This window comes from Euphorbia lathyris, chromosome 8 (assembly GCF_963576675.1).
Source record: "Euphorbia lathyris chromosome 8, ddEupLath1.1, whole genome shotgun sequence".
Classification (NCBI taxonomy): Eukaryota; Viridiplantae; Streptophyta; class Magnoliopsida; order Malpighiales; family Euphorbiaceae; genus Euphorbia; species Euphorbia lathyris.
In genome coordinates, this window is record NC_088917.1 from 11,374,187 (window position 1) to 11,385,608 (window position 11,422).

At 36.2% G+C, this 11,422-nt stretch overlaps 1 protein-coding gene across 2 annotated transcripts; it reads left to right on the top strand.

Annotated features, from left to right (window-relative positions):
- Positions 1-2,168: 2,168 nt before the first annotated feature.
- Positions 2,169-10,698, top strand: LOC136203958 (sister chromatid cohesion protein PDS5 homolog C-like). Of its 2 annotated transcripts, none has more exons than XM_065995166.1 (14): positions 2,169-2,627; positions 4,538-4,741; positions 4,859-5,040; positions 5,709-5,835; positions 5,917-6,114; positions 6,640-6,687; positions 6,776-8,469; positions 8,561-8,663; positions 8,784-8,860; positions 8,937-8,988; positions 9,115-9,204; positions 9,283-9,326; positions 9,544-9,615; positions 9,705-10,698. In XM_065995166.1, the coding sequence occupies exons 1-14, from the start codon at positions 2,526-2,528 to the stop codon at positions 10,303-10,305; spliced, it is 3,594 nt and encodes a 1,197-aa protein (XP_065851238.1). In that variant the 5' UTR covers positions 2,169-2,525; the 3' UTR covers positions 10,306-10,698. The 2 variants fall into 2 exon arrangements, with proteins under 2 accessions (XP_065851238.1, XP_065851237.1); XM_065995165.1 differs by having other exon boundaries at positions 2,171-2,627; positions 6,776-8,476; positions 8,565-8,663.
- The last annotated feature ends 724 nt before the right edge of the window (positions 10,699-11,422 follow it).

Consider the following 11,422-nt stretch of genomic DNA (forward strand, 5'->3'; position numbering starts at 1 on the left):
ATGTCGACCTATTGGAGTCGTCATAGAAAGTGCGGGGAGTTTATGGAAGCATTTTTGCTTCAAAGGTTCACATGAAGTTCCCTTAGCTAGAGCATCGTGGGCTACTTCCAAGTTGAGGCACTTAACTTGGGAGGCTAAGTAATGGAATCTAGAAAGGAAGTTTCTGAGCGGCTCCATATGTTTCTGCCGCATGTTATTAAAGTCTGAACTGATCTTTCTTACCTTGGATGTCACTGCGAAACAGGATAGAAAAAGGTCTTTTATCAGATTGAAAGAGTTGATGAACTCCAGGGCTAGGCCTTTGTACCATTCCCGTGCACTTACGGATAGAATGGTAAGGAAGACTTTGCGCATTATGTCTTCATCCTTTGAGTATAGGTTGATAGTAATCATGAATAAAGCCATATGATCATTAGGATCCTTGGTGCTAAAATAAAACGTGAGCATGGGAGTCTTCCAATCCTTCGGGAAGTGGGTGTCGATGATTCGGTGTACTAAAGGAGTTTTACTTGATGTCAATTTTCCTCCCATTATACCATATAGAGCTCGTTTGTCAAGGAACCTTTATATTTTTTTATTCTAACAGGTACTCTACCTCCTACAATGCCAGGGTTATTGCTGCTGGGGTGACCATTATGGTGTGAGTTACTTGCAAAAGGTTTGTGCTCTACATGTGAAAGAGTTTTTTAGTGGATTAAAGCTTAGAAGACAGAATTCTGAGGACTGGACGTAGACAGAAGACTGAACCTGTATAAATCTGATGAGTAACCTTTGCCCCTTACTCTTCCTTTATTACTTCTGAATATTGCATGCTCTGGATATTTGACTCACATAGATCATTCTGAATATTATGTGTATAACATATAATATCGATATTAAGGATCTTCCAAAGCTCTGTTAAAGAGAAGTCCTCTAAGTGCAAGTATTAGAAGCATAACCAAGTTCGGTAGACTGATACTCAGTAGACTGAACTTGTCTCTGATTCCGAGAGTTGCATATGTGTTGCCATTGAACTAAAATAGAAAAATTATAAAAGGTTTAAATTGATCGATAGTTCTATCCACCCCTTTAGAACTAATCTAACCTTATTAGGGACCAACATCAATGCCAATCAGTTTCATTCACGTGGAAAAAATATATTTTACTTTTGTCTGCATCCTTAATTCTCGTATCAAATTAGGAGCGATTTGAGATCAAAATAGAATATTCTCGGTTTCCGATAAAAAATGATAATAGAAAAAACGAAGATGAAATGCCAATATCTTTTTAAATAAAAATTAAGTTAAGTTAGTTAGACTAAAGTAGATGTAACCCTAATTTTTAAAAACACACATAAAATTAATATTAGATATGCACTTTGGACGTATTATTTAGTCAGTCATTCATGCATAATATATGTATTTGAACTTTCAGAAACAGGTTAATTAAAAATACTCACGGTTTTATAAGATTAGGAAATTTATTTATCAGAGATCTAATAATCCCGGTTTTATAAGATTAGGAAATTTATTTATTAGAGATCTAACATCAACTAGGTGGAAAAAATATATTTTATTTTTGTCTGCATTCTTTTATCTCTACCGTTATTCATGCATCATATATGTAGTTGGACTTTCCGAAATAGGTTAAAAACATTCACGGTTTTCTTTAGGGAATTTATTTATTCGAGATATAATATTAACTAGGTGGAAAATATATATTTTATTCTCCTTTTGTTTCTATCATTAATTTCCATATCCTATGAGATTCGAATACAGTGTTCGATAAATAAATTTTCCGGTTTCCGGTAAAAAACAAAGATGAAATTATAATAGATTTGTAATTTATGGTAATTTTGTTTTAATTTTCTTACAATTATAATTAAAAATTTAGTGGTCTTGACATCTCAATTTGAATATGATAATTTTTTTTATTAATAATAATAAGTATAATTTAGAGTAAAACCAAAATTTAATTACAAAGAAAATATAAAAATAAAGAAAAAGGTCAGTAGAGAAGAGAAGGTGGTCCCGCCCATTAACAGACTGAAAATACAAAACGCGGACGCCAACACCAGATTTAAATCTGGTTTGAGGAGTCCGGCGGAATCCGGGCAAGCTGTGCTGGAATCACCTTAAAAGCTAATGAAATTTCAATTAAATCTGTTTTTTCCTATATAAAAATAAATTTTCCTTTTCTCGCCATTTTAGTCTTTTTATATTTCATTTAAAAAAATGAGATTGTAATTTCTTTTCAAAAATTTCGAAAAAATACATCAGTCTCTCTCTCTTTCTCTCTCTAAAAATCAAAACCCTAAGCTCTACACTCCTCTGTAATCCCCAAATCTCGGTATCCAAATCTTGTTTTTCTCAGCTTTGATTCGTGTTTTTCAGGTCTGTTTCTAGGTTTCAATGTTGTGAGATTCAACCGAGAGTGTCAGATTTCGAAGGATCTGTAGAATTATCATTTGTATATTATTATCTATTATTTTTGTTAGTGTTATTCGTTTACAGAGCGAAGAAGAAGCGGAGGACGACGTTACTCAAATGGCTTCCTCCGATAAAGAGCTTGACCAGCAACTTATGGAAGCTGGAAATAAACTTCTTCAGCTTCCTTCTGCCTTGGATGTACTTCTTCCTCTCCTCGATGTAAGCCCTAATTTTTCCAGAAATTTTGTTTTTCCTTCGCGAATCCTGTGCTGGTCTTGGAATTTTTAGAATTAGGAGATTCGTCTATTTGTTTGTTTTTATGAGCTCCTGTTTTCCGGCTTTTTTTTTCCATTGTGTGTGTGCTCGTCTAGATTTTGTTTTTCTTAGAGAAATGTCCAACCTTTGTTTAATTTTTTTCATTTTTTTCAGTCGTTTTTTTTGTTGTTGTTGTTGCATTGTTGATATGTTCTTATACACGTATTGGCTACTAGAGTTAGTCGTCTCAAGAAAAATGATACATGTTGATATGAACGCGTCTTGCATTGATGAGAATTGTAGGGCGTAGAACTGAATGGCTTTACTTTCTAGCAGTATACTGCGTGGACATTACTGTTAGTTTTTCATGAAGGTTCTGTTTTTGTGTCAAGTATTTAGAGAAAAAAGGATTCTTGAAACTATTTATAATGGAAAGTGAACTGAAAGGTGAGATTAACCAGTTCTGATATTCTGATATTCTGCACATGTGATAAAGCATGAGTTCTGATATTCCGTAGTACGAGTTCTGATATTCCGTACACGTGATAAAGTACGAGGTCTGTCTGATATTCCGAACACGTGATAAAGCACGAGGTCTGTCTGATGTTCCGTACATGTGATAAAGCACGAGGTCTGTCTGATATTCCGTACATGTGATAAAGCATGCATTCGCGCCCTTTTTTAAATATATTTGGCATTTTTTTAGGCATTCCTATCAGAGTAATAAATTGAATTTTGTATTAAAGAAATCCACATCAGCAATGTATTTCCTCGACATGATTGATAATCATGTAATTAGAGTTATACTGTTATTGGTCTTCTGAAACAAAACATAAATGATATTCGCTGTCATTTTTAATTATCGGGATAGTTATTCATGTTATCTAGAACTTCATTTAAAATTAGTCGGCAATTTGAAGCTGGATTGGTAAGTAAAGAATACATGGAAAGATGTAGTTTGTATTTGGCAGCTAGTGTGGGTGGATGTTTCGAGACACTGTTGGCATGATATCTAATTAGGCAGTTTTTTTTTTTCCGTGTCTTCTTCCATATAGAGAGAGATAATATTTTATTGGTGTTCTCTTCTTTCCAAATCTAGCCATGCCTTCCTGAAACATCAAATGTCTATTGATATATGTATATAACGGTGTTATAACGGCGTGAATTTTTTTGAATGGATAAAGAACAAGGAGCATTTCCTTCTTTATGCCGTCTTCTTCTTTGTTAATACTACGGAGCGAATCTGAACTTACGATCTAATTTTGAATACTTGTGAAAGTAATACGATTGCATTTTCATACCCTTGGTGATCTGGAATATTATTCTGAACTGCAATCTGGGAATTTGGTTCAGTGTCTCTCTCTTTCTATACAGACACACACACTCTGCATGCGTGACTGGTTTTCAGTGGTAGGCTTAATGGGTAGTTGTGACAATCTTGTGAGTTGCTGCATTTTTTTGGAGGTGCAATATGAATTTGCCATTTGATGATTCTTTTTATCTTTTGCTTCCTATGGTTGGATTTTGAACCTTGACATTGTCATGATTGGATTATAGCTCTTGTATTCGATGTGTCATATCCTTATTATGGACTTGGTATTAAAAAAATTATCCAAACATTGTTGAACAAATCTTAATAATGCCTGGATAACTATTTAAACTATGGAGATAGGATGATGAGAGAGCCCGTGAACCTTGCACAAGTTTTCTGAATAACTTAACTTGAAAATGTCATGTTATATGGGTCTCCATTTGTTATATTTATGCTTAAAGCTGGTACCTAAGAGCAGTAGATTTGAGCATACTTGTTCATATGTTTTGACTGCAAGTTTGTTTACTCACTCCTATGCTTTCACCCACCCCTGTTTCTGCAGCAAATTGAGAACTGTCTATCAAAAGTGGAGCAGTCTCCTACAAAAACAATGCAAAATGCACTTGCACCATCACTGAAAGCATTGGTTTCAGATCATCTTTTCAAGCATACGGATGTTGATGTGAAAGCAGCAGTTGCTTCTTGCATTAGTGAAATAACCAGAATAACTGCACCAGAGGCTCCTTATGATGATGATAAGATGAAGGTACCTTAGTGCTTGTAGTTTTTACGTCATAAAACTCTTGATAGATTAGTGGAATATTGGATATTGTATCTGGGTCATCTGACTTCAATATTCGTTAATCATTTATTTTGTATGCAGGATGTCTTTCAGCTAATTGTGTCATCATTTGAAAATCTGTCTGACAAGTCTAGTCGATCATACAGTAAAAGGACTTCAATTCTTGACACTGTTGCAAAAGTTAGGTCATGTGTGGTGATGTTGGATCTTGAATGTGATGGACTGATAATTGAGATGTTCCAGCATTTCCTTAGTGCTATAAGGTATCCACTAAGGCTTTAATAGAAGAACCACGCTTTCTTACTAATCTTACATCATGTGCATTTTACTGTCATGGTTTTATGCTTGCAGGGTTGTCGATTTTATCATTGTATAATATGATTTTCATGAGGATGATCTTGCATGGATCCTTATTTCCCATTGTTGTCCTCCACATCTTACATTTTTATGGTGATCCTATGGTGCTTAAAGTTGGTCATAATTTCATGGTCTTGAATGTTTTTTGTATTTAATTGCTTGCTTTAACACTATAGAAATATGGAGGGTATGGATTTTGACACTTGTTCTGAGGTTCTAATTGCAGTAAGAATTGTTCAACAGCATGCAGATAATGCATTATCGTGAAGTATTTTGCTAAATGTTTTACTCTGCATGCTCTAAGTCTTGCACTCTGATATGAGATACCTATTGTATCTTGTGGGGATACTTGATATTCAGCGACTGGCAATATTATTATTATTATTTTTATAATTTTACTTTTCTAAAATAAAACCTCGTTTAATTTAAGCTGATTGATATCTTCTTTTTTTCAGCATTATTTCATTAGCATATTTTCAGTATCCTTTAAGGTTATTCGGCTAGGTTTTCTTACTTCTCATGTGACTGGTGAACAAATAAATGGTATCAATCTAGGATCTATTTTTCTTTTCAGAGATTATCACCCAGAGAATGTCTTCACAGCTATGGAGACAATAATGGCTCTTGTCTTAGAAGAAAGTGAAGATATCTCTACAGAACTACTTTCTCCCCTTCTAGCTACTCTGAAAAAGGACAATGAGGTTAACACTGTTACTATGATTACTTGTTCTTTTTATTTTAATTTATTTTATTGTATTTTTCACTTGTTTTACTGTTTTCAGGAAGTTCTACCCATTGCTCGTAAGTTGGGAGAGAAAGTCCTTGAAAGCTGTGCTAGTAAAGTTAGACCTTATTTACAACATGCTGTGAAATCTTCGGGTGTCTCTCTAGATGATTACAGTGACGTAGTTGCTTCAATATGCCAAGAATTGTCTGGTTCTGTTGAGCAAAATGATGCTCTTACTGCTGATGAAAATAAAGTACTTCTCTCATCCTTCATTTTATTCCGCATTCTGTACTGACAAATTAAGGTGGCATTTGATGTGTCAAGATACATAACTCATTGTGTATGTTAGAATTTAACAATTTTCCTCACTTTGTGATCTCTTGAAAGTGCATTGCACATGTAAGGATCTTTATTTCGTGTAAGTGAGCATTTTAAGAACCATTTAGAAAGAGTTATAGGTTGGAAGTGACATCCAACCTGTTTTCCATTCCACTGAAGTTTATAGCCAACTATTTTCATCTGATGTGGTGGGTACAGATTGTCTATGTATTCCCTGCTTCTACACTGCTGTGCTGAAACCTTGCTTCTCAAGACTGATCTTCATATCATTGACTTGATTTTGAATTTATGAAGAGATGTGTTCATTTCCTGTTTTTAGCAGTTTGTATTTGTGGTCTTGTGCATTTGCATCTTGGTTGAAATGTTGACTATAAGATGCTTGCTTGAAATTGGTGTTTGTTTACAGTTCTAACTCTATTTTTTGGTTAATTCACTGTAGATTGAAGAGAGCAAGCCAGTAGAAGCATCATCAGATGAGGCTGCCCAGGCATGTCGCTCTCCATTGTTATTATTATTTTTTATTATTTGCCAATTATATACATTTCTTTTCTTACTTGTACTTGATTTTTATTCAGGCTGGTAAAGAGATAGCGGCAGAAGCAGGTTCTCCTAAACTAGCTCAGCCTACAAATGATAAGTCTCCCAAGTCAGTTGTGAGCAATGGAGTTGCACAGACTTGTGAAGATGAATCCTTAGCTGATTCATCTTCCTTAAAGAAGCAGGATGATAGTACTCATGCTGATCAGTCAAAAAGTGTTGATACTTCAAGCAATGCTGATCCTAGTAGTTTGGATGCTGAGAAATTAGTTCGTGATGAAAGCAAGCGTGAAGAGGCTAGCAAGAAGGGGAGGAAAGCAAATTCATCAACAAAGTCACCTGAACCTTCGGAGAGTTCTCATATTGATACTGAAAAGTGTGTTCAAAAACCACTTGATGATAAAGCTGTTGGCAAGGATGTTCTTAGCTCATCTCATGAAGAAACAGTTGTTGAAGCTGCTGTATCTTCTGAAAATAAAAAGGGCGCTGGTACTAGTCAGCCTTCCTCTCCCAAGGCACTCGAGGGTGAGTCTGTTACTGTTGCTTCTCCTTTGGAAAGTGAGAATCTTCCAAAGGCTGTGCTCTCCAAGAAGGAGAGCTTGATCAAGGATTCTGAACCATCTGCAGATGATGTTTCCAGAAAGACTTGTGAGGTGGTAAGTGATTCTGAAGCAAAGATAAATAAACGATCAAAGAAAGAGACTTTGATCAAAGATTCTGAACCGTCTGCAGAAGATGTTTCCAGAAAGACTTCTGAGGTGGCAAGTGATTCTGAAGCGAAGGTAAATAAACGATCAAAGAAAGAGAGTTCTGTGAAAGATTCTGAACCATCTGCAGAAGATGTTTCCAGGAAGACTTCTGAGGGGGTAAGTGATTCTGAAGCGAAGGTAAATAAACCTTCAAAGAAGGAGAGCTCTGTTAAAGAGTCTGAACCATCTGCTGAAGATGTTTCCAGAAAGACCAATGAGGGGGTCAGTGATTCTGAAGCGAAGGTAACTAAGCGATCAAAGAAGGAGACGAAAGCTTCTGAACCATCTGCAGAAGATGTTAAGACTCCTGAGAGAATAAGTGATTTAGAAGCAAAACTAAATAAACGATCAAAGAAGGAATCTTCTGTCAAAGCTTCTGATGGGGTAAGTGATTCTGAAGCGAAGGTAAATAAACGATCAAAGAAGGAGGGTTCCGTGAAAGATTCTAAACCATCTGCAGGAGATGTTTCCAGAAAGACTTCTGAGGCAACAAACGATTCTGAAGCAAAGCTAAATAAACGATCGAAGAAGGAGACTTTGATAAAAGATTCTGAACCATCTGCAGATGATGTTTCCAGAAAGACTCCTGAGGGAATAAGTGGTTCTGAAGCAAAGCTAAATAAACGATCAAAGAAGGGCAGCTTGATGAAAGATTCTGAAACATCTGCAGATGATGTTTCCCGAAAGACTTCCGAGGCAATAAGTGATTCTGAAGCAAAGCTAAATAAGCGGTCATCAAGAAAGGCACCAAGTAAGAAATCCAATGAAGAGAAAACTCCCAAAACAGATGCTTCCAAGAAGGAAGGTGGCGCTACTAGTGAATCAGAGACAAAACCACTAAAGAAGCCATCTAAGAAGGTGGATGTGAGCAGTAACAATGGTGATGGATCATCTTTCACTCCAGTTGAGAATAAGAAACAGCGAAGTCGTGGAAAATCTGTTCCTGAAAAGAATGTGATCAAAGATTCAACTAAAGATGATGATGAGAAGGTAATGATTTTTTTATTATTTGCTGTTCCTTCTCTGCGTATTTGCTCATTCCATTTACTAGGAAGTTAATTGTTGCTAGTTTTTGAAGGTCTCTTCACCAAAATCAGCTGCAAAAACAAAAGATGTGCATCAATTGGAGACCCCTAAAACTGACAACAAGAGGAAACGTGCAGCGGGGAATGAAAAGGTATGGTCCACTTCAGCCTTACAAAAATATTCTTTGAATTTAAACTCTCATCAAGAACCCATCTTTGGAAACGATATACTCTTTCGCAACTGAATTTTGCAATTAAAAATGTTTTTTCAGGGATCTGAGACTCTGGACTATGATCCTGATGAGCTGGTTGGTAAAAGGGTTAAAGTTTATTGGCCAAAAGATAAAGAGTAAGCTCTTTCCCTCTCTTATTAGTTGTTCAAATTTAGTGTATTAAATTGCATATTTCATCACATGGTTTTGCAGATATTATATTGGGACAATCGATTCTTTCAATGCTAGTAACAAGAAGCATAAGGTGAAGACTCAAATGCCTCGAGTTTATATAATTCTTAATGTGGTTTTAATTTCTTCTCACTTCCTGGGATCATGTGACAAATTTTTTGTATTCATATATATTGGCATTATATTTTGTTTTGGTTAGGTTCTCTATGATGATGGCGACCAGGAAATCTTAAATCTCAAAAGGGAAAAGTGGGCGTTTATCCAAGATGATGATGTTATGCAAGATGAAGTAAGCGGCTACTAATTTGCTCCTCCTTGATTTTGTAGATTTTGTGCTAATTTTCTTTTATTTTATTATGATTATCAGATAGAAGCAGATGTACCCCCGAGTCCAGATGCTCCTCCTGAAACGTATGTTTTTATTTGATGATCAATTTTGCTTTTAAGTTTGTGATTTCCTTTCCCAACCAACATGATCCCGTGAAGAAAATTTCTTGCCAGCTCGTATTGTTAAATCCTTATTGTGTAAAACATACATTCATGTCCTTAAGGTTGCCTGGATCGTCTTCTTTCTATCACTTCTTTGTTTGCTTGAAATTACACTCACTATATTCATTACTTTAACCAGGCCTCCGCCGAAGAAGAAAGCAAAAACAAATGTGGATCAGTCTGCTAAGCATGGCAAACCGGAGTCTGTCAAGTGAGTACTTTTGTTTTATTCTACTTCCCAGGATTGCATGAGCGTTACAATCTTTGGATTTCTGATAGAAGAATATATTTGACTGTTAGGGGTGGAGGTGCTTCCTCCAGCAAATCAAAAAGTGCAGTGACAAAATCGGCACGGAAGTCTAAGGAAGCCGGCAAAACAGATGGAAAATCTGCGGATGATTCGAAAGCTGTCAAAAAGGTGGAGAATGAAAATGTTGGGAAAGCTGTCAAAAAGGTGGAGAATGAAAATGTTGGCAAAACAAAGGATAATACCAACAAAAGCGGAAGTAAATCTGCTGAGGTTTCAAAATCAAGCAGCAAATCGAAAAATGAGGACATCTCGACATCCAAATCTAGCAAGCCAAAAGAGGATGGAACGAAAATGCCCAAGACTTCCAAGCAAGAAGTCACCAAGACTGCCAAACCTAAGCAAGATAGCCCTAATATTGCCTCGATTGCCAAGAGCAGCGGTAAAACCTCCAAAAGCAGTGGGAAATCCAGTGTCAACAATGGTGCTGGGAAGTTGAAATCCGGTTCTTCTTCGAAACCGAAAGAACCTGTGGTGGATGATGATTCGACTGATTCTGATAAACCACCAGAAACTCCAAAGGTGAAGTCTGTGAGCTCATCCAAGGGTCAGGGAAGTGAGGGGAAGAGTGGAAAGAAGCGACGGAGAGGTTAAGCATCTGTAGATCTCGCCGCTGCAACGGACCGCGCCTATGATCATGGATCAGTGTGCACCGTTTGTTGCTCCGGCAGCTTTTCATTTCGTCATACACAGAGTAAGCCCTTGTTTGGGATGATTGTCACCTTTCTGACATGCGTTCCTTATGTTGTGGCTAGCTATGACAACAGTTTTAGTCTAGTTTATAGTGGTTGTAGGGGTAGTTTGGTCTTTTTTTTATTATTGGTCCTAGCTGGGAGGTTATGTTAATTTTGGGAGTGTCAGTAGAAGAATGCATTGGGTTAGCTTTGTCAAATAGATGTTATTAATAGATAAAATGTCCACAGATGCAAAATGTCTTCTCCAATTCTGTGTTCTAGACATTGAATTGAATTTCATATTGTTTCAAAATGCCTTGTTATTGCATCAAAAATCTAATTTTCAATGTGATTGCTAGGTATTATTAATGAGTCGAACTGAGACCGGGCTTGGTTACTCGAGAGAACCAAACATTTGATTTGGTTCAAGAATAGCTCAAACCAATAGATTTGGTTTGAGAATGGTCAAGAATAGCTCAAACCAATGGTTTGAGAACCAGGCATATTTGGTTCAAGAATGACTCAAGAATAGCTCAAACCAATAGATTTGGTTCGAGAATGGTCAAGAATAGCTCAAACCAATAGATTTGGTTAGAGCACAGCTCAAACCAATATATTCGGTTCAAGAACCAGACATAGATTTGGTTCAAGAATGACGCAAGAATAGCTCAAACCAAAGTCAAGTATAGCTCAAACCAATATATTTGGTTAGAGAACAGCTCTAACCAATAGATTCGGTTTGAGAACCAGACATAGATTTGGTTCAAGAATAGCTCAAACCAATAGGTTTGGTTCGAGAACTGTATAAGAACAGCTCAAACCAATAGATTTGGTACGAGAACCGCTCTTCTCAAACCAATAGATTCAGGTCGAGAACGGTTTAAGAATAGCTCTGTGTGAGAATGCCTAGAGAACGACTTGGAGTTCAAATTTGTACTTAAATGTACGATCATTGATGTCATTTAATGTACATTTTGTTATTTAACGTCAACTTCATTGAACATCAATTTTAACTTAAAAAAAAAAATTTAACAAAT

Excerpts from the sequence above, each read along its gene's own strand:
- LOC136203958 (XM_065995165.1), top strand. The coding sequence starts at position 2,526 with ATGGCTTCCTCCGATAAAGAGCTTGACCAGCAACTTATGGAAGCTGGA. Across the intron at positions 2,628-4,537 it reads TACTTCTTCCTCTCCTCGAT|CAAATTGAGAACTGTCTATC; the intron begins GTAAGCCCTAAT and ends CTGTTTCTGCAG. Across the intron at positions 6,115-6,639 it reads TTACTGCTGATGAAAATAAA|ATTGAAGAGAGCAAGCCAGT; the intron begins GTACTTCTCTCA and ends AATTCACTGTAG.